This window comes from Ctenopharyngodon idella, chromosome 13, assembly GCF_019924925.1.
Source record: "Ctenopharyngodon idella isolate HZGC_01 chromosome 13, HZGC01, whole genome shotgun sequence".
Classification (NCBI taxonomy): domain Eukaryota; kingdom Metazoa; phylum Chordata; class Actinopteri; order Cypriniformes; family Xenocyprididae; genus Ctenopharyngodon; species Ctenopharyngodon idella.
In genome coordinates this window covers 15,089,635-15,114,368 of record NC_067232.1, presented here as the reverse complement: position 1 = coordinate 15,114,368, position 24,734 = coordinate 15,089,635, and the positions used below count along the sequence as shown (strand labels likewise).

Below are 24,734 nucleotides of genomic sequence, written 5' to 3'. Positions count from 1 at the left end.
GAACCTACATAGGCTAAAAAAACAGTAACCCAGAAAAAAACAAATAAATACCATTCAAAAGTTTGAAAGAAGTCTTTTATGTTTACCAAGGCTGCATTTGCTCTTTCAAAATACAGTAAAACAGTAATTTTGATAAATATTATTACAATTTAAAATAATGTTTTCTATTTTAACATATTTTAAAATGTAATTTATTCCTGTGATATCAAAGCTGAATTTTCAGCAGCATTACTCCAGTCTTCAGTGGCACATGATACTTCAGAAATTATTTCAATAGGCTGATTTAGTGCTTAAGAAACATCTCCTATTATTTTCAATGTTGAAAAGAGTTATGCTACTTATATACTACTATTATTAGTATACTACTACTACTTATATACTACTATTATTACACAAAACCCCCAGTGTTAAATGAACACTGTTAGTATTAAATTAACATTGCCAGTTAATTTATAAATTAAATTATATTATAAATTATAGATTATATAAACACTGGGTGACACTGGAAGTGTTAATTTAACACTGGATGTTTTGCTGTGTAGTATATTGAAATAAAAGAAACTGTCCTTTACTGTATTTATGTGGGAAGAATCACCCAGCCCCCTTTCTCACTGCAGCCCAGCTTCCATCAGAAAACCCCATCTCCATTACTCTTCCCCAATGCGGTATAGTGAACATACACCCTGGCCCGCGAAGGTTAACCTTCAGTCATCAATCACAATTGCCAGAGTGTGAGGTGCTGCAGCACGACTGTACCATGATATATTACACATATAAGTAGAGGCATCTTAAGGTGGCTAAGAGCCCAGGCCCTAATTTACAAGCCAGGCCTAATGCACCTTATTGTGAAGTTAACAGTGTAGTGCATACATGCACTTATGTCCCTGGATACTCTCGATGAACTAATGCACCTCTCGCATGCCAAGCCCATAATGGCATTCTCAATGTTATGGATAGAGATACTATCAGCACAGCAGATTATCCTTCATGCATGGGATTTTTAACTGTGAGAAAATTTTCAACATACAGAAAATGGAATCTAGTGAATAGAATAGAATAGAATAGAATAGAATAGAATAGAATAGAATAGTCAGTGGACCTAGTCAGACGTTCATGTCAAATGCTCATCTTCTCAGTTTTTCACTGCTTGGCTCAGCCCTCCACCCAGATATAAAAGCTGCTGTCAGTTAATGAAGATTTGACGGATTAATTTGCGGCTCGACTGGACTCGTCATGTCAAAATTGATAAGACTTTTCAGTTTTATGGATGTTGCCATCTTTGATATTTCTTGTGGCTTGACTCCCATTGATACAGACAGCAATTGAGACACTACTGTGAGTTGCTGTGTGAACTAGACATTTCAAGACTCACACCTGTAAGTAAATGCGGTTGTCAAAACCCAAAACTGACAGTGTGAACGTAGCTTTTGAGACATAAAGTGTGTTTTTTTTGTCTATACACTGAAAATCAATGGTCATTAAAACTGTTTGGTTACCAACATTCTTCAAAATCTTTTGTGTTCCACATAAGAAAGAAATTCATACAGGTTTGGAAATATATGAGGGTAATTAAATGATGACAGAATTTTTAATTTTTGGGTGAACAGAAATAATATTACTATGATAACATCTGCAACAATCAGCAGGTAATATCAAATAAAGAGCTAAAGGCTTTATAATTGTGTTGAAACACTAGAGCATTATTAGAGTATCTCCTTTCTTAAGCATGATTGGTATTAGAACCATTAGTTCAACACATTGAGTCCATATTTGTTGAGGTATGGGTTCAAGTCTGGCCTGTATCATGTTTCCATCCTATTCACCCCTCTCTTATCCCCTGATTTCCTGTTATATCTTCACTGTCTCTATAGAAGGCATCAAAATGAAAAAAAAGATTTATAAAGGCACTTTATCATCATTTGTCGTCTGATGAAGAAACAATATCAACAGGTGCAATTGATTCAAATTAGCCTCTACTTTTTCCATTTAAAATGTCTAAAAAAACAAACAAAAAACAAACAAAAAACAAACAAACAAATAGAAGCCAGAAGCAATGTTAGAAGTCAGTTAAAAAAGATCAGGTAACACTTCGGGTGAAGACACGCCATTAGAACAGAACAATAAATCCCTCTTACGGCTCTTGCTGTGTTTTGTACTCTCCGGCTAAATACTCTGTAATTAATCCTCACTTCCCCTCAGTTCACAATCAACCTGGAGGCGTTGCTTTGGCCTAACAATCACAATAAATTAAACTGCCCTCAGCTCCCGCAGGTAAAAGCCATTCAATAAAAGGTGCCCGGAAATCTGTTATGCAATCTATTCTGAGAAGCCTGGAGGAATTAGAAGTTTTATTTGTTTGTCTGTTTTTCTAAGTGAGTGCATGACTACAGGTTGCTCATAGATCTACTCCATTCATATCCCTCTTTACAAGCTACAGAGCACATCCTGACTAATAAATAAAGACACTTCGTTAATATTACTGTTGTCCATCATGAGTTTACTTATAGAAAAGCCAGGATTCATTCAAAATCTTCAGCATGAAGAGCTGTCGCTTCATTTTCTTCCATGTGCAAGTGTTAGTATTGCAGCTGCTACAGGTTCACAAGCGGGCTGCGAAGTTTTAATGTAATTCTGTTTATATATATAAGCTTACTTGGATTAAGATAATAGGAAAATACTGCTAACAAGGCAAATTCCTAACTGCAGTGTCTTAATGGGGTCAGCGGATGGATCAGGGCAGTATATAAACAAAGTCAGTGTCAGCGTTACATGACTGAAAGCCGGAGGTTCAGAGTGAAAAGTTCTAGTCATACCAAGTAAATAAAATAATATTTACTAAATAATAATTTAATTTTTAATATTTATAAAGTTCATCATTCAGCATTGCCTAAATATTTTATTTTTTTTATATTTTAGCAGAAAAAAAAAAAATCATCATTAAGAAAAAAAAAGTTCTGTTAAAAAAATGACAAAAATTCAAACTGAACAGGCTTTTAAGAGGCTTACGGATCAGTAAGTCCATTAACATGTAGAAGAAAGTATTAAATACTGAACATAATCAACAGACAACTTAGTATGAAAGGCTAAATTCAGGAGATTAATTATTAATTCACTAGTAGTGTCGTTTGACTTGTCCCATTATACAGAAAAACATGCAGTCCTACCACTTGCTCAACAATATCTTCAAATCTATCCAATTTATTTCTTGCATAAATGCATTAAAGTAACTTGCAATTATCATTCAAGACCAGCAATAGTGATTTTATTTTTAATTACATACAGTACGTACACATCAGACGCCCCTTTGTCAGCTGTGATGCCTGATTACTGGGTACAACTCTTAAAATGATTGGGCAAATCCGTATAGCTTTACTAATTGATTGCCAATTAAGGTTAGTGTACAACAGACAAATTAGAACAAAGTTTAAAGATGCTTTAGCTACTATGGTTATATGTTCTAACCGTATTAATTTTATATTTGATAAAATGTGTTTTTGTAGTTTGTGTTGTTTGTAATCAATGCAAATTCGTCACTTAATGATTTATGCTGAGATTGTGCAAAGTTTAAAAACTTTTGGAGAGCACTGTAAGACATTTTCCCATTAAGGAAAATACCAGGAAACTGGTGATAAAAATGGCAACAATATTAAATAATACATAAACTGCACAATATACTAATCTGATATTTCCAACCCGATCTCACAGCAATTCGTACGTATTTTATGAGGTGGCTAATTCGTACAATGTCTCTCAGTATGAATTTGTACGTTCTTTTTGCTAAATTGTACATATTTTATGAGTTGCCAAATTCTTATGAATTCCTTCGAATGACCTACCCCTAACCCCCTTAAACCTGGGGTTTAGACAAAACGTACGAATTTGTATGAATTAGCCACCTTGTAAAATACAAATTGGTCATGAGATAGCGTTGGATATTTCATATCTTTTAAAAAATAAAGACATGAATTCCATGCATCCCTTATATCATGTACCACCAGAGTGAAAAACACTATCACAGTAGCACTCACTTTTCAAAACTCAACAGTACGCACTACATTACAGTTTATGATTGCTGAGTGATTGAGTTATTGATCTGGCTCATTCGAACACCAGGATGATTAGCTGGTAGGTCAGCAGCTGTACTTTAGCTAATGTGAAGGGGGGTTTCATTTATCTACTCTTATGACTGTCGAAACAAATCATGTAATATGCTTTGTACAGTCAATTTGGTCTCAACATACAGGAACAATTATGAACAGACAATGACGTAAATAATCACAAATAAACCTGTCAAGTCAAACACTTAATTAGCACATCCACCTGTCAACATCACTACACATTCATGTGTTCAGTCTCTCAACAGCACCGTAACGACTTAATTGATTTCCAAAATTCATTTAGCCTTATTTTATTCACACTTATTCTCCATCTTCCTGCACTAAATAGATGTTTGCAGCACAAACCCATTTTAAAAGTCAACAGACCATGTAAAGACGTTACTCGAGCTGAAATACTTTCTAATTCAATGCGTGTGAAGGTAAGTAGCTGCACAGATGATCAAGGCAGCTGGGTTTGGGTTTCCATAGAGAAGTTGTTGCCTTTTATGTTTAGACTAGGCAGGTCATTAATGGTTTGCTGAACGTGCTCAAACCTCAAAGTTGCATATTCTAGCATAATCATAAGCCTTTAGTAGTGGATAAACAGCTGGACGTGACATAAAAGAGGTGCAAACAGACAGAGAGGGACAAACATGACATTTGAAGAGAGCAGTTGCCACTTCACATTTTCCTCCTGGAAGAGCTGTGAGAGCTTTAATTGATTTTCCATCAGGGAAATGGACTGTGGATCCCAGTTCCAACACTTCCTCGTTTTCATGAGCATTTCCTATGATAAAAAATCTGCCCTTCAAACCAGGTGTTCTGCTCTAACTTAAAGCTCGTAGCCGACGACCTGTGAAATAAGAAGAGTTTACCGCTTCCAGCGGCTCCTACCTCATCTTGGTTGCTCACAATCCAGTCATGCACAGTCTTCAAGGCGATTTCTGCTGCCGGCTCATTGGGAAAACCTGTGGATAGCAAGGAGAAAGATTCATCTTTGAATTTGTGCCATTGAAAAAGACTAGCATATGCACTCACACTTTAACACATACGCAAACATCACCATATGGCTGTTTGCTGCTCAACTCGCTCCACACTTTCAACATTTACTACAAACAACAGTCTGTTGAGTATGCGCACAAATCCAACACTGAACAATCTCACTTGTCCTTCCAAAAAAACGCCCACTTTATTATTAAACCAGCACCTTCGCTGCAATATAATCCACATGACTGTTTGTACATACCCATCTCACATCCCCAAATGTGGCCTATTAGCTATATTTATCACTGGTGCCTGCCAATTCCTTGTAGATTTACTGATCCATTAAGTTGCATCGAAATAATCATTTACACTGTTCTGCCATCTGTGGCAGGTGCCGGGGTCGTCACACCATGATCTTGATGAGAAAGTAATGACACATTGACCAGTGAATGTAAGAGATGATGCCACTAACTGCCATATTAATCACCAGAGCCTGAGCTGAGATGGGAAACCAGTCTTGGTGTTAACACAGCGTATCGATTGAGAATAAATAGACTGGAGGAGATTAATATTTAATATCGCTGGAGGAGGAGAGGAGAAGGAGGAGGAGGAGTCATCAAATGGGTGCTTTTCCATTTTAAAAAGGGTCATTTTAAAACACGTTTCTGACAGATTTTAAACATTCTAACAGGAAAAATGTGTTGAAGTGTTAAGGATTGTGTGAGATCAGTTCACTTGGTGCCAGATTTACTAAACAGGGCAAAGTTTTGCACATAATCTACTTATGACGTGGAAATTAAAGAACACAGACGCAGCAGGATAATTTCCATTATAACCAACGCAATCTACCAAGAGAGAGCAAATTAGCATCTGGTTTAAGACATGCTGTCTTTGGGTGGTAAATAATGGCACAAATACCAATAAATTGACTAGCACAAACCTTAGAAAATCACATTGCATGATTCATTTAAATACTCTCCTCCCATAAATTATGCGCCTGAAAGGTAAACTCCTACAAATGCATTTGCAAAAAGGTCAGCCGCAAAAATAACTGTGAACACGCCTTTTTAGCGCTAATTTTTCTGTAGTTTTTTAATGCCAAAAAAGGGTTTCGCTAGCGCAAGCTGTTAGTAAATCTGGCCCTTGATTTGAATTCACAAAATGTTTCTTTTTTTAAAAAATAATCTGCACAGAGAAAAAAAAAAAAAAGGTCTAAAATTGTACCTTTAGGGGTACAACAGCTTGTCACTGCAGGCAGTACCCTTAAAAGGACAGTGTCTGAATAATTTTTGGTTCCATATTTTTTTATAAATTTTACTGGTAGTCCACTGTATGAAGAATTTTTGGGTTTAATATCTCACAGTATACTTTATTTTGCTATCCTCACTTACATAAATGAACTATAGTGTCCTGCACCCACTAGTACAAATATATCAAAAATATAAAAAAATGTCTGAATAATTTTTGCTTTGACTGTGTGTATATTATATATATATATATATATATATATATATATATATATATATATATATATATACACATATATATACATATATATATATACACACACATATATATACACACATATATGTACACACACATATATATACACACATATATATACACACACACATATATATATATATATATATATGTATATATATATATATTTCATTAAATACTTTAAGAATTCATACTTTTATGTAGGGACGGATTAAATTAATAAAACGCGACAGTAAAGATATTTATAATGTTACAAAAGTTTTTTATTTAAAATAAATGCTGTTCTTTTGAACTTTCTTTTAATCAAAGAGTCCTTAAGAAATGTTTCTTGAGCACCAAATTATGATTTCTGAAGGATGATGTGACACTGCCAACTGGAGTAATGGCTGCTGAAAATGAACTTTGCCATCAGGAGAATAAATTATATTATAAAACAGTTATTTTAAATTCTAATAATATTATTTCACAATATTACTGTTTTTACTGTATTTCTGATCAAATAAATTAAGACTTTGTGAACATAAGGGACTTTACAGACCTCAGTTTTTCTTCAGCATGGTATAATATAAAAAATCTATATTTATGATATAATAATAATAAGAAAAATGCTGATATGAATACATGGTCAAACTGTGACCAAACAGCACCAGTTTTGTAGAAATGATTCATCTGTTACCTAGCAAGTGGCAGCACTGACCCTGAAGGTCCATCTCGGCACTCAGACTCCAGGGTGATAGGAGACGTAATTAACACACGGCTGAGGAGATGTTTTCCCTGTCTGTTTCACCTCTCTATCTGCTCAGCAGGCTGACACAGGGCTCTCCGTGTCTCCTGACGTCCTGTCTGGGCCTTTCAACACCAAATAATTTGGGGATCCTTTGGATGTGAGGGAGTCTCACACCAGCTCTATCCTGTCAGTCTCTGCCCCAACCCTTCCCTGTTTGTATGCTTCTGCTGTCTTCTAGCTCTCTCTCTTTCTGACAGGCAGAATCACCGAATGATATCTTCTGCTGGCTGGATGCCGTCAGACCTGAACTTTGGGTCAAGAATGTGCGTGAGAAACCGATAAACCTATTACCTCTCTTGAGAATAATCCCCATCCAGAATAATAGGAACACAAGCACACTTTTGGCTCCTTTTCACAGTAAACAAAATACAGAGAAACAGATGAAATTACTGTTTACAAACAAATGCTCGACTGTGGCGCTTCCTGGCTCTTCAGGTGACCCCTAAAATAGCAGTTTTAAATTAGGGCTTTATTCAAATAAATCCGAAAATGACCAGAGCTCTGTGTAAGGTTTGAAACTTTCCAAGAAATTACTGGAGATTTTTTAGACTTCCATCAGGATCAATGGGTCTAGGCCAATTCTCACTATTCTCACTATTATTAATTAACTATTATACTACGACTTTTGCTTCAATAAACTACCAATTACTGCTTATTAATAGTTAGTAAGGTAGTAGTTAAGTTTAGGTATTGGGTAGGATTAAGGGATGTAGAATATGGTCATGCAGAATAAGACATTAATATGTGCTTTATTAGTACTAATAAAGAGCAACTAGTACTAATAAGCAACTAGTTAATAGTCAGAATTGGACCCTAAAGTGTTACCATATAAGTTACACAATTTTAAACAAGTTACTTTATGTTTCTGTGCTGATTAATTAAACTAAAAATATGTATGTTAAAATATAGTCATGTGAAAATGAAAGTACATCCTTTTGAATTCTATGATTTTACATATCAGCACATAATAAAAACTCATCTGGTCTTTTGCAGGTCTTAAAATTAGGTAAATACAACCTCAGATGAACAAAAACACAAGACCTATTACACTTCGTCATTATTTATTTAACAAAAATAAAGCCAAAATGGAGACGTCATGTGTGACAAACGAAGTACACCCTATGATATAATGGCTTGTAGAACCATCTTTAGCAGCAATAGCTTGAAGTTATTATTTTCTGTATGACTTTATCAGTCTCTTACATTGTTGTGGATGAATTTTGGCCCACTATTCTTTACAACGTTGCCTCAGTTCACTGAGGTTTGTCGGCGTCTGTTTATACACAGCTCTCTTAAGGTCCTGCCACAGCATTTGAATCTGGTTGAGGTCTGGACTTTGTCTGGGCCATTGCAATACCTTGATTCTTTTCTTTTTCAGTCATTCTGATGTAGATTTGCTGGTGTTCTTGGGATCATTTTCCTGTTGCATGACCCAATTTCAGCCAAGCTGTAGCTGTTGGACAGATGACCTCACATTTGACTCTAGAATACTTTGGTATGCAGAGGTGTTTACGGTCGACTCAGTAACTGCAAGGTGCCCAGGTCCTGTGGCTGCAAAACAAGCCTAAATCATTACCTCTTCACCACCATGCTTGACAGCTGGTATGAGGTGTTTGTGCTTATATGCTGTGTTTAGTTTTCATCTAACTTGGTGCTGTGCAATATGGCCAAACATCTCCACTTGGGTCTCATCTGTCTAAAGGACTTTTCCTGGAGTCTTGTGGTTTGTTCAGAGTGGGTAGTAACGAAGTACATTTACTTCGTTACATTTACTTGAGTATTTTTTGGGAAAATTTGTACTTTTAAGAGTAGATTTAAATGTGGCTACTTTTACTTTAACTTGAGTACATTTCTAATGAAAAATCTGTACTTTTACTTCGCTACGCTGGCCGACGTTCCTCTCGTTACTTTATTTTAATGCAATACTGTACATGTTAAGAAATGCATAGTTTTTTCGTTCATTAACGATGGCCCATTCTCAAATGAATCACTCTTTTGAGTCGATTCTGTTCAAAGACTTGAACAAACAAGTCTAAAACTGTCTAAATTGGTTCGCAAATCAGTTTGAATGATTTGTTCAGTTCCCTGCACGCACTGAATCATCTGAAGCGGTTTCTCACTCGGAGCGTCGGATGAAGTGGCAGTGGACCTACAGTCAATTAAAAGCATGAAGATCTTTATTAGTTGAACTGCGTATGCTGTCTGTGAACAATTCCACAGGTATCAATTTCATTTGATTTCAATTCATACAGACTAGCCTACATTTTACAACCAAAGATTATTACACCACGATAACACCACTATGTAGCATTTCTTTACTTGTTTTTTGGACATATCTCTTAATTTATACATTAAGCTACCATTGTTCAGAGAGTATGAAATGAACACCCGCCATCCCGTGGTCATTTGTGGGCAGTCTACCTAATGCGTAGTGGCGGCGCCGGCGACCTGTTCGTCTTGAAAATTAACGCCTTTGCGTAAACACAGTTAACCAGTTTACATGCGCCTGCAGAAATATGATTACATTTTGGAGAACAGACGGAAGAAGATCCGTCAATGTGCATTAGATCATTGTTTGTGTTCAGATGTTCAGCGGTTATGAGCGCGAGCACTCACTTTTACTTTGAGTTTTCTCTCTTCTTTCAAATGTAACTGTATGCGTTATTATACAAAGCAAAGGACATGCAATGATATTCGGGCTACAGATGCCAGAAAAAATGCTTGTCTCTTTTGTGTTTGCTGCAAAGATATCTAATTATGATAATAATAATTTAAATATCTATCTCAATAATAACATACTATTGTATTGTTGTGTGTGTGTGTGTATATATATATATATATATATATATATATATAATATGTGTATATATACATATACACAAAGTAACTAGTAACTAGCTACTTGAGTAGTTTTTTCATTGGATACTTTTTTACTCATACTCGAGTAACTATTAAGATTATTACTTTCACTTTTACTTTGAGTAAATATTTCTATAAGTACTTGTACTTTTACTTGAGTACAGTTTTTGGATACATACCCACCTCTGGGTTTGTTTAGGTGCAACTTTGCAAACTTAAGCTGTGCTGTCATGTTCTTTTAGAGAGAAGAAGCTTTCTCCTGGCAACCCTTCCAAACTGTCATGAACTTTAACATGTAAACTGAGGCATGTAGAGTCTGAAGTGTAGCTCTTGGGTTTTTTGCAGTTTCTCTGAGCATTGCATCGTCTGACCTTGGGGTGAATTTGCTGGGATGTCCACTCCTAGGAAGATTGGCAACTGTCTTGAATGTTTTCCACTTGTGAATAATCTTCCTCACTGTAGAATAATGGACTTCAAATTGTTTGGAAATGGCCTTCTAACCCTTCCTAGATTGATGGCAGCAACAATTTATTCTCTAAGATCATTGCTGATGTCTCTCCTCCTTGGCATTGTGTTAACACACAAACTGCCAAAACAGTACGTATGTGATTTTTACGTATGTTACTCTCCATATTTAAAGTGCTTTGAACTTTAACTGTTTACTGAATAAATATGCACAGACTTGTTACTCACATGCCCCTTTGAGAGAACACTGATGCATATCACAATGTCTTAGGGGCAGAAAACATGGCAGAGGCCACTAGACTCATGTTCATATTACGTCTTCAGAGTGTTTCTGTTTTTAATGTAAATTGATTTGTGCTTCACAGGCATTAATTACACAGAGAGAGGGAAAAAACGAGAGAGAGCCAAAGAGGTCATTGAGAGTCGTGTTATGTCTGTCTATAGAGATATAGGCAGGCTCACTAGAGGTCAGAGTTAACCAAGTTAACAGTCAGAGCTCATTGAGAGGTCCCTCTGATCTCTCTTCAGACTGCTTAACATGTTCCATACATGTCTGACAGATGCCCACCTCACACAAACATCACAGATCAATCCCAGCTACAAGGACACCTTCCATGAAAAGGATTTTTTTTCAGTGGATATGCATCAAAACTTTGGATTCAGCTTTTGGGAGACTTTTTGTAGTGGATACACAGAAAAGAGTGGCATTTGAGAAATATAAAATATGCAGTCAAGTATAAAGCCTATGCATAGCAATCACAAAAAATGCACAAAAGCGCTGTGAGGTTTAAAACATCTCAGCATGTGCAATCAAATAATCATAAAGGAAACCTTACATGACTTTGTAAAAAAAAAAAAAAAAAAAAAAAAAAAGCACAGCAGAAAATTTGTCTTTTCTCACAGTGAGGACAAAAGAAAAATATCTGATTACTAAGCGCTATTTATTTCTTAATGTGTAAAACTTTTTAATGAAAAACTAATGACTAAGTCTGCCTTTCAGCCACCAAAAAAAAAGAAATCCTCATCCTGAGTATGATGCGACATATACAAACACAAGGGAAAACAACTAGATAATTCAGTTGTCATAGGGACAAAAATATATTTTGGCATAAAAATAATGCAAAAAATACATTTTTATGGTCAGAATGAAATATTTCTCAAAAAGATCTATTGTCAGCTGATGGATGCCGACCAGTGTATGGGCTGCTGATGAGGGCTCCGGGGAATTCCTTTGCTTCTAATGTGAACAAACAGAAGAGAAGGAGAGAGACTCTACAGTGCACTATATAGGGTGTCAGCACTTTGTAGTGCTGTCCAAATTCTTAGTGAACAATTTCATTCCATATATAGTTCACTGTTGTCTACCTATAATGCATTCTGATATATAGAGCAAAACTGATGTACTCTAGCTGGTTACCCATAAAGCAATGAGATGACGACTGCCAAATGCCAAAGGAAAGCTCAGGCTGCGCACACACACACACACACACACACACACACATGCACACACGCACACACGCACACACGCACACACGCACGCACGCATGCACACGCACACGCACACACTACAGAAAGGTACTGCCAAAACTAATGTTTTGTGCAAATCATTTTTAATAGTTTACTCTGCTTAATGCAGAGTTTTATGGGCCCATTTGATTTGATTTTTAGCAACAAATTTCACATAGAGGAAATTATAATGTAGTGGATGATTCACATTTTCTTTTATTCTCTCTAGGTGACATTCATCTATATCTAATCAAATAATTTAATTCTCGACTTTATTACTGCTTTATGGAAGGATTAGGATATTATGAGGTGCTTCATTAAAATAAGATCTGATATTTCTCTATGTTCAAAATCAACTAATTAACTTCTTTAAAGTCATAAAATGGTTATTTAATGACATCACAAAATACAAATTTAAATGATTTCTCATTGTGAATCATTGTGTCATTGTGAATCATTTTATACAAGAAACCTGAATAAAATGATTAACCTTATAGACAATATAAGGTAGCAAGCTGTTTCTCCCAAGTCAAGTCATTTTTATATGAGCTGTCTTTGAATGGACACTGGTAAGCTACTAAATAATTAATGTGGAAAACCTTTGCACCAAAGAATAAAACCTAAAACATCTGAGCCAGAACTGCCGGACCTGGAAAGACTGACAAATTTTGAAATGGTCATGATTTGCCTGATATGTGAAAAGGTGAAGGTGGTGATGTCCAAACAAATCAGTATGACATACTGAGGGCTCATAAAAATATAAGAAGCTGAACGTGTCAGCTGGTGGATGAAGGTTCAGACAGACATACAGACAGATGTTGCTTTGGGGAACGTTCACAGAAATATACAGTACTGCAGAAGACAGGCAGCAGAGTTTAAGAGGATGTTTAAAGAGGATGAAGTGACCCACATCTAAAATGGATAGAGACACACATACCAAGCCTGTCACAGTGTGTGACCTTGAAAAGCCATATGTATTGATGGTGACATTTTTGTCCCACATGCTAAAATTACCACCTAATATTAACTTTTCACTAAAACATGTCACACACCACACACACACACACACACACACACACACACACACACACACACACACACACACACATACATACATACATACATGCATACTGTACACCACAGCAGTGTTATCTACAGTTTTTCTGTTTTTGAATGTGAAATCAACCCTTCTACTACTGGGCCTAACAACATGCTAAAAAGTAATTACTTAATATAATTAATGTATTTTTTGTTTGTTTTTTCATGCAAAAGTGTATATTTAACTGTGCTCAAATTTATTAACTCAAATTAAACTCTAAACACAAACCTTACAATGTTATCTACTATTAGAACCCTATTGTCAGAACATTTATGTGCATTTTACCCCCAATTCTCATTAATGTAATGCACTATTGTAATGGAGGTTTCTCATTATTTATTAATGACTATTCACATTACTGATACAGTCATTTTTTGTATTACAGTAAAAAAAAAAAAAAAAATATATTGGTTTGCGAAGGCCTTTTTTAATTAAAAACTATTCATTTTTTAATTAAATGCAGTAAAATTATATATTAATCTTTTTTTTTTTTTTATGTATTAAGAATAATACTCACATTAGAATAATAAGAATTAGGTAAAATGAGCTTAAGTGTCCTGGGAAAAAATGTCTAAATAAATAAATCCCACACATCGTGACAGTTATTTTTCTTTAAACACAATATTATTAAATATCTCTTCTTCTCTCTTTTGATTTTTGGGGTAAAATGTGACCTGGTCCCCTCTTTGTAAGATTCAACCTAATATTAATAATCTGAATAAAACAAACCTATATACAAACAAGTATAGTTATGTAGCGTAACTGCAGGCTATTTACTGTTCCCAAGCAACATAATAACTTTACATTAATATAGATATATATGCTTCAGAGCTGTGTTTTAAAACAGTTTCAAATGCAGCTCATCCAATTAGAATTTAGAGTCAGAACTATACATTTTATAAAACACAATGATGTGGCATTCAGTGCAGGAGTCAGACGCTAAATCAGTAATAAACTCTGAGCTGTCTGGTTGTCCGATTCATTCAGCATACGGTATCTCTATGATTCAGAATGAAAACTAGTGAGTTTACTCAGATTGATTCAGGCAATGCTTTGACCGATTCATAAAAAAGAACTCAAACTCAACTTGTTTACGAATCAGACATCACTAGCTGAACACTGTCACACTCTGTTTACCGTTGTCAAACGCAATTGAAATTTCTTGCCTATTTACCATCTTACTGCACCCAATCTTTCTCTCATGTCACATTCAATTCTGACTGCAAGTTCACAGCTCAGCTAAAATATAAAATCTAGTTGCCGTAGGGCTGTAGATTTAGATGCCTCTCAAGCAACTGTGATCTCTAAAATATGTCCTCAACCCTTAAAATTTCCTCGAGCAGTGTCAGACTTGACAATGATAAAACCATGAAAGTGTAAAACACAAAATCTTCATCCATTTCCCTAGATGCAATTCTAAGATTTGCTTTTCCCCACTTATAACCTCACATCAGTGTGTGATCATAAAAGGCTCCCTCTCTAAGCCTGTGTTCACAATTCCACTCCCCAGCATAAACCTCAGGCTTTGAATACAGCGCTATCCTGAGAGGGAAACCTGTACAATATCAAGGTAAAGAGATAAGGGGTTCGGCCCTAATCCACTACAGAGATGGACAGGGGAATCACAGAGTGAAGACACTTAGTCAGCTGACCCTGGCTGACCCTGAACAGCTGTTTGGATGCATTGTCTGGATTATCGCTACCTATCTCACACCACCAGAGTCGTGGCCTAAAAAAAAAAAAAAATCTCACTGTCAACACACCTCTTGTCCAGCTAAGAAATAGGGCAACTATTTGTCAAGCAGAAATAGTTGCTTGACTATTTGTCAAGCAACTATTTGTGCACCATACACAAATAACATTTTAAATTCTAATTAAATTTCTGAATTTGAATTGAGGTAGAAAAGGGGATGCAGAATTACAATTAAAAGTAAAAAAAATATAAATAAAAATAACTGTTTAAAAAGCCTTTAAAGGTGGACTCAGTATTATTTCAAATACACTGTTTGGAAGTTAGTCGGGCTTATACCAACAACAAACGTGTAACCAGTCAGCATTGGGGGCGTGTGACGGTCGAGGAGAGAGAACGAGCAAGAGGGAGATTTGAAAATAAGAAAAAAAACAAACAAACAAACAAAAAAAAAACTGCAGAACAAGAGATGGGACACAATACAAAAGAGCTCAAAAGAATATCATTGCAATGAAGGTTTATGACTGGGCAAGCGCTTTAGGACCCGCGTTTATATTAGAAAAGCTTTCTAGCGCTAGAGAGAGCTAAGCAGGAAGGCCTGAAAACAGACGGGGAGGCTTCTTTGATTTCTTATCATGTAAGTAACACTGGGTTTTGATTGTCTGGAGCTGCTATTCTGTTGGCGATTAACAACAAACTTTTGTCGTTCGTTCATCATCTGCGCTTTATTTTTCGTGAAGCATTTTGTTGCGCTTCAGCTGTGATAAACAGACATCCACTCGCATTGCAGTGGCCAGATAGTGAGAGTTTTGCAGTTAAACCACTGCACACTGACACCCGCTAGAGAATGAGGTGTTTAACGTCATGGGTAGTGCATTCGCCTCGCATACCAGCAGCAATCGGGCGGGGGTTCAAGACCGACACGGAGCGGGGTGGTTAGGATTGGAGTGTGAGTTTTGGAGGCGGAGCAATGAAGAGAGGGGTAGGTTTGTTTGGGTTGATTTCAAATATCAACAGTATTCAGCAACGAATTTGAGAAATCACATACAGCACCTTTAAGTAGGAAGGTTTATAGGCATTGAAAAAATGGATAGACAGAATGGCAGAGATGTAAACGGATACGTAAACTAAATGTCATTATAAATATATTTTGGCAGACAGGTAACATTCTCCTGGCATCTATCAAACTCACACTCTAAAATTTGCTGTATTTTATTTATTTATTTATTTTTTACCCAGACTGCTGGGTCATTTTGTGGGTTATTTTCACAGTGTTGTGTAACCCATTGCTGGGTTAAGTTTCACTGACAGTAGAAATGATGCTCCTTCTCACAAACTACCCAGCCTGCTGGGTTATAGCAACCCACTGCTGATTTGCCAAACTGAATTAAATTGGATCGGTTTATCAAGTCTCGGTTTATCAAGTCTCAAGTCTCTAGTCTAAGAGAAAACTTCCTGAGGTGATCTTCCTGAATAACTTTAAGGTTTGTATTCACTTGTATATCAAATAGTTACTGTACAGACAAAAAACATCTGCAGTTTAAACCTTTTAAATTAGCCTGCTAGCCTTAGCCTTTACACCACTCCATCCAACGCTTGCCATTGTATTTGGTGATGTAAGGCATGCATGCAGCTGCTCAGCCATGGAAACCCATTCCATGAAGTTCCTGCTGCACAGTTTTTGTGCTGATATTAATGCCAGTGGAAGTTAGGAACTCTTGGGAATCAGCAGAGCATTGGCAACTTTTATGCACCATGTGCCTCAGCACTCGGTGACCCCGACTTTACGTTGTCTTCCACTTCATGGCTGAGATGCTGCTGTTATTAAACGCTTCCACTTTCCAATAATACCACAAACAGTTGACCATGGAATATCTAGCAGTGATGAAGTTTCAAAAACGGACTTATTGCATATCCTATCACAGTACTGTGCTTGAATTCACTGAGCTCTTTAGAACGACCCTTTTTTTTTTCTTTCACGAATGTTTGTATATGCAGACTAGGTGCTTGACTTTAAACACCTGCGGTTGTTTGTGAACACAGCCCGATAAGTCTGTTTTAGCGAATCAGCGTGCAGTATTCAGGTCAGGCGACAAGGCTGCTAGTCACTTCAAAAAGATGCACTAGCCGAGAGGAGTTTTGTCAAAGCGGACTAAAAGTGATCAAGGATTTATAATTTCAACTCCTGTAAGTCCTTGTACACCATACACGCTGAACCCTTGTTTGTCCTTTTGCATGTGTGTGTGTGTGTGTGTGTGTGTGTGTGTGTGTGTGTGTGTGTGTATGAGTGTGCGTTTGTGTGCACACGTGTGTTTGAGTGTGTTTTAAGTGCAATTACAAAGCAATTACTTGGTTTTGTTTAACTCTGAAACATGAAATGTGGAGTCATCTGCTTTTGCCAAAAAACGATTGTTGGAATTATCTTCTTTTTCTAAAAAACAAACTTTTAATATATATATAAAAACATATTTTCAATGAACTTTAATTTTGTAAGTTACCTGTATTCTTGGAGTTATTAGGGGTGTTCGATTCCAGTTTTTTTGGAGTCGACTCCGACTCCCGACTCCCACTGTAGGAGTCGATGGAATCGACTCCTCGACTCCATTTACTTTACATCAAAACAGGGTCATAAATAAGGCAAGATGGCAGTCCTTACACACTTAATTAGTTTATCTTTCCCCAAAGCAAAGTCTTAAAATCCCCTCATTAAAACAACACACGTTTAGCAAGACTGTCCAAATTAGTCCAATTTAGCGATGACTTGATGAGTATCAATGTTGCTACCTAGCTAATTGCAGACACCTAATTTTACAGAGAGAAAAGTCACGAAACACATCTGTGGTCGAATGTTATGTCAGAATTAAATAAACGAGAAAGAAGGGATTCTTTAATGAATTCATCTCATTATAATGTTCGGGTGATGGCGCTAAACACACATGATCATTGTCTTAAAAGTGCTTGGACAGGAGAGTTAAAGATAATAAAATTAATACAATACATACAAAAATGCATACAATAATGTACACTTATTGATGTGTTTATTGTTGATGTGAGTTTTTTTTTATTATGTATGGTTAGTTTAATGATTATGAATACCATGGAAAATCAAATCTATATTTATTGCATTATAAGCTACCATCAATACTAAAGCTGGCACGGAGATATGTATAATTACAAATTAAAGTCACTATGACTGTTATCCATTTCTAAAGTAAGCTACATGTAGGATAAATGTATGTGACAAAGTTTCTGCGACAGCTTTCTAACGCGATTCGTCAGTGTCTGAATTCCTCGCTTCATTTTGTTCACTCCTTACTTTATATAGGCTATGGATTCGAGAATCAGTAAACAAGTGAGCGGTTTCGGACACAGCAACAGAGTCGACACCGAGAGTCGATTTCTGTGCTGGGGCCAATGGCTGGTGGCAAGAAAATTTACCAGCCAAAACAATTTTTTTTTTTACCAGCCATGAAACAAAAACAGGCAGTTATGACACCAATATTTTAGATAGGGTACTAGTGAAATTCACAATCCTCTATTCCAATTTCGATACCACAGCTAAAACTACTAGCTTAATAAATATAATTTTAATAGCCTACATTTTTAAAGACAAGTAAACAGTCAGTAATAAAATAAGAACAAATAATCAAATTACAAGCAATAGCACAAATAAATACAATGCAACAAAGATACAAATTAAATAAACAGTGCTTTTCATGCAGGTCTAACAGTAGTTTTCAGGTATAGCAATTTAATAAAGTAGGCCAATCAAATAAATAACACTGTCTTCATATCCTTTTTAAAGTTCAAGAGTAGTGAGTGATTTTTTTTTCCCTTTGTTGTTTGGTTAACATTAAAAACGCAGACAGCAAAGCAGCAGGGTTATTAGGATGCTGTCACTTTAAGACCGAATGCACACACGGATCATGCATTTTCTTTCTCAACTTAAGATATAACTGACTATGTTTACTAGGATACTCGCCAAGACGGGCATTTTTTGACATAATTTTGTATGAATTTGTCCGTTAAAGTACAGGAATGCATGAAAGAGAGTTCAACTCAGTATTTGCATGCAAATTACCTTTTGTGTGTTTCAGCACTTGAATATTTACAGTGGAAAGGCTTAAACTTTCGTAATGATGCAGTCAACTGTACAGAGCATCGTTCACGTTCATGTTCTCACAACTGCCGACTAACACAGTTTCACATACTCACCAACACCGATTTTTACTCGCATTTGGCAATTGGTGAGTGTTAATTTTAGGCCCTGTATATATAATTTTCTATGTAACATTTTCTATGCAAGTTTAATGCATTTTGATATGTTCAGAGAGCCTTTAATGTAACATAGTATGACTATATCAAACAGCCTCTTATTTTTCTCCACAATGCCTTGGGAAGGTCTTTGCCGTAAATGTCTAAGGAATAAAAATAATAAATCAGGCCTTATCACCATGTGTACACAAAGCAGAAATGACCAGACCTTGATATGGTGATGAATGCTTCAAGTCGATATACCCCATTGAGCTGGATTATGAGGTAATAAAGAGCTCTCTTCAAACGGTGATGACAATAATCTAATGAGTGGCACGTTTGGATGTCAGACAGCCCCTGTCCTTTCCGTGACAAAGTCGTCAGACGGTTAAACCTCACGGGTACAGAACAAATTTTTCTTCTCTAGGCTTTGGTGAAAGATGAACCTGGGTCTAATTCATTTGCTCTTTGTTGCTTATCTAAAGGCGGGTCTGGATATATCATGACTGATTGTGACAGCGCCATAAGAAGGAGGCTGTTAAGATGCCTGGATGGTTCAAATGTAATTGCAGTTTTCTCCTTTTTGACTCTGTCTTTCTCTCTCTCTCTCTGCAGGCTAAAATAATAATGGAGGAATTAACCTGTGGGGTTCAAGGCTATTGGATTAGAGTTTTCCCTGATATGAATCTTACACACAGAAGTTTCGAACAGCATCTTTAAGTTGTCAAAGTTGAAATAACTGTAGGGGAGGCCGAGGGCAACTGTAACACTAAATATCTTTGATCAAAAACCAGGTTAGAGTGAAGATACATGCTCAGTACAGTTCTCTGTCTGCCTGAGAACAACTGGTTTTGAAGAATAAAAGGGATTTTTTCAAGGGACTTTTTTTCAATAAAGGGATCCAAGTATTATTCCTTTTCTGTCTAAATTTATGATGCTTTTGAAACTTTTAACTTTAGTCTGTTGTAGGTTGTTGGTTAAATGTTGACAGGTTAGCACTGTAGCTATTATTATTATTATTTTTATCCCCAATCATTTTTTTTTCAATTAAATTATATTAAAAAAAAACTTAAAATTAAATAAAAACTAAAAATAATAATATTTTAGTACCAAATTAAAATATAAGATTTCAATAAATAAAGTTAAACAAATATTACAAAAATAGCTTTGAGAACAATCTCAATAGTGCAACATTAGAAGATTAAAACAATATTTTGAGAATTAACTAAAAATTAAGAATTTCATTTTTTTTCTTTTTTTTCTTTTTTCTTTCAGATTTCATACCAATTCTATTTCAGATCTCATAACAGAGCATCAATACTACAACTTTATTTTCAAAATTATATATATATATATATATATATATATATATATATATATATATATACACAATGCTCAGCGTAAATGAGTACACCCCCTTTGAAAAGTAAAATTTTAAACAATATCTCAATGAACACAAAAACAATTTCCAAAATGTTGACAAGACTAAGTTTAATATAACATCTGTTTAACTTCTAATATAAAAGTAAGCTTAATAATATAACTTAGAGAACAAAATTTTCAGTTTTACTCAAATTAGGGTGATGCAAAAATGAGTACACCCCACTGAAAGTCTCTGGAGCAAAGCTAAATTTTAGACTACAAATGTCTAATTTAACAAAAATTCAACCAGGTGAGTCTAATTATTCATTACACAGGTGTCCAGCAGACAATTGAATATAAAAGGGTGTTAAAACCCCTTCCCATTTCATGCTGTCAGCAATGGCACCACATGGAAGAGAAATATCACAAGACCTGAGAAAGAAAATAATTTCTTTACACCAGAAAGGTGAAGGCTACAAGAAGATCAGCAAAACTTTACTTATCAGTCAGAATACTGTAGCAAAAGTGGTACAAAAATTTAAAAAAGATGGAACTGCAACCATCTCACAGAGACGTCCAGGTCGTCCACGGAAGTTAACACCTCGACATGAGCGTCTTCTGATGAGAAGGGCTGAAGAAAATCGGCATGCAAGTTCACTGCAGTTATCTAAAGAAGTAGAAAGCCAAACTGGGGTGACTATTTCCTGTAACACAATACGGCGTACGCTGCAGAGAAATGGCATGCATGGGTGCCGTCCACGGAAGAAGCCTCTCCTAAAGCCCAGGCACAAAAAAGCCCGCCTAGAGTTTCGCCAGGGCCCATGCTGACAAAGATGAAGAATACTGGGACTCTATACTCTGGAGTGATGAGACCAAGATAAATGTTTTTGGAACTGATGGCTTCAAAACTGTATGGCGTCGCAAAGGTGAGGAATACAAAGAAAAATGCACGGTGCCTACAGTGAAACATGGTGGTGGCAGTGTCCTTATGTGGGGCTGCATGAGTGCTGCTGGTGTCGGGGAGCTGCATTTCATTGATGGCATCATGAATTCACAGATGTACTGCTCTATACTGAAAGAGAAGATGCTACTATCACTCCATGCCCTTAATCGTTGTGCACTTTTCCAACACGACAATGATCCTAATCACACATCTAAGGCCACTGTTGGATTTCTGAAGAAGAACAGGGTGAAAGTGATTCATTGGCTCCTGATCTGAACCCAATCGAACACCTATGGGGAATTCTGAAGAGACAAGTTGAGCATCACCCTCCATCCAGCATCCACTCTCTAAAAGAGGTCATATCTTAAAGAATGGAAAAAGATAGATGTTGCAAAATGTCGCCAACTTATTCATTCCATGCCTAGAATGACTTGCTGTCATTAAAATCATGGAGGCCATATAAAGTACTAGATGTAGTAGGTTTTGTTGTGGGGTGTGCTCATTTTTGCATCACCCTAATTTGAGTAAAACTGAAAAATGTGTAATCTAAGTTATATTATTAACCTTACTTTCATGTTATAAGTTAAACAGATGTTATATTAAACTTAGTCTTGTCAACATTTTGGAAATTGTTTTTGTGTTCATTGAGATATTGTTGAAAATGTTACTTTACAAAGGGGGTGTACTCATAAATATATATATGCCACTATATACATATATGCCACTAACTATTTAATATGCCACTAAAAAGCTGTTGCTTTTTATGAACCAACTGCATATCCAGGAAAGAGGGAAGAAAAAGTAAATGATCCAGACACAGTAAAGGATGATGCAACCTCTGTCCACCTCTGTGCTTTGCCTGTGTCCGCACTATGTAAGACACTGATAGATTTGCCAGTTCTTCCCATCCTCTCTAAAAAAGAAATAACCTGTTTTAACCCGTCTCTCTTGGCATTGATTGATAGGCTATGAGCATCGTACTTAATAACCTCTATCATACTATCCAACCCCTCTACTGGCGGCAGGCGCCAGTTTGTTTATGGGTGGCATCTCCTCCAATACGCCATGTGTGTGAAAGCTCTACCTGTGCTAATGGTGTGGGCTGAGGGATTAGACTGTCAGCTGGGAGTGAGGCCTCATTTTTCTACCTGCCTGCTGTCCACGTTTCCAACCCCACAGAACAGCCCCTTTACGCCTTACCCTCTGTCCCCCGATCATCTGTCAGCCTGGACCTCAGCTCCCATGATGCAGTGAAAAAGAGAGATGGGGTGTCAGCTCTGGTTGGCCATGAGTGACAGCGCTACATGTTCGATCAGGGTGCATGGGGCTGCTTAATCTGGTGATGTGGCCACATAGATTGAGTTTGTCTCGCTTGGTTATCTTATTCACAATGAAGAAGCGAGCAAAGTTCCTTCAGCTTATTTGGGAATTTTCTCAAAAGCAAACATTCATGACTGCCATGGTAGAATATGAAAGCTTAAGCATATGAAATTAATTTTGCTCCTAAACGAGCGCTTACTGACTTTTTGGTCTACAGAAACAAGAAAATGTCAGGTTTGTGAAGTATTCTAGGTTATTAGCTCTTTGATCATGATATTGGAGTGCTCTTCTTGCTTTCAGAGTAAATGCTTTCTCTCTCTGTGATGATCTGAACAATTACGCAGTGCTAGAGAGGGAGGTTGCAGATGATTTATTGAATCAAACATAATTGCATCCTTTCTGAAGTACTGAGATCTCAAAGGGACTCTCTTGAGTGACAGAATCTTGTCAATACACACACACACACATCATACTGTTCAGTTTTTTTGTTTGTTTGTCTGTTAACTTTTATTCATCAAGGATGCATTAGATTGATCAAAAGTGACAGTAAAGACATTTATAATGTTACTAAAAATTTCTATTTCACATACTGTAAACGCTGTTCTTTTGAACATTCAATATATAAAAGAATCCTGAAAAAATGTATCATGGTTTGGCCAAAAATATTAATCAGAACAACTGTTTTCAACAATGATAAGAAATCTTTCTTAAAGGGACAGTTCACCCAAAAATGAAAATTCTGTCATCATTTACTCACCCTCAAGTTGTTCCAAGCCTGTATAAATTTCTTTGTTCTGCTGTAGGAAGATATTTGGAAGAATGCTTGTAACCAAGGAGATCTCACCACCCACTGACTACCATAGTATTTTTTTTTTTTCAGGTTTGGAACAACTTGAGGGTGAGTAAATGATGATAAAATTTCCATTTTTAGATGAACTAACCCTTTACGCATGAAATCAGCATATTAGAATGATTTCTGAATGATTGTGTGGCACTGAAGACTGGAGTAATGAAAATTCAGCTTTGCCATAACAGCAATAAATTACATTTAAAATATAATAAAAATAGAAAATGGTTATTTTAAATAGTAACAATATTTCACAATATTACGGTTTTATTGTATTCTTGATCAAATAAATGTAGCCTTGGTAAACATAAGAGACTTTCAAAAACATCAAAAAATTTTCCAGACTCACAAACGGTAGTGTACACACACACACACACACACACACACACACACACACACACACACACACACACACACACACACTCAAACATAATTCTTTCTAAAAAAAAAAAAAAACTGGTAGAGTTTAAAGACATGAGGTAATTTGTTCATCATCGGCTCTTTCAACCCTACATTATATTATACACACAAAAAAGTGAGCATTCATGTAAGTTGCTATCTAAATGGCATACATGCTTCTTCATGCACGTTCAGAATCACACACATACACTGAAAAGGTTTGGAGGATTAATAGACATTTTGCTTACCATATATTCCTGTCGATATACATGGGAACGCCTGTAATAGAAAAAAAACAAAGCAAAAAGTAAGCCAACTCTGAAATTAAATTCATATAAAATCACATAAATTCTGACCTAAACCAATCAAGAAGGAGAACACCACCTAACAAACTGAAGTTATACGTTAAATGTACAGAGTTCAGAGAGGCAGGCAATGAAATGAGCCCAACCTTCCATTTTTTAGCCTTGAGTTGTTGTCTTTTTCCAATTCCTGCTAAGCTTGCATTTTCATAACATGCATGAATTTCATTAAAGCCAACTCTATGAAATTTTACTGCATGGATGGTGTGATACTGAGAAATTTGACGTTTAGTGAATGTCAAATGTTTCATTAATAG

At 36.1% G+C, this 24,734-nt stretch overlaps 1 protein-coding gene across 2 annotated transcripts in view; it reads right to left on the bottom strand.

The window, feature by feature from the left end:
- macrod2 (mono-ADP ribosylhydrolase 2) overlaps positions 1–24,734 on the bottom strand; it is a 576,338-nt gene that overhangs the window by 140,270 nt on the left and 411,334 nt on the right. For both annotated transcript variants that reach the window (XM_051917527.1, XM_051917528.1), the window contains exons 7-8: positions 24,364–24,394; positions 4,992–5,065 (exon numbers count right to left, since the gene is read on the bottom strand). In XM_051917527.1, the coding sequence (XP_051773487.1) occupies positions 4,992–5,065; positions 24,364–24,394 (105 nt within the window). The remainder of the gene's footprint in view (positions 1–4,991; positions 5,066–24,363; positions 24,395–24,734) is intronic.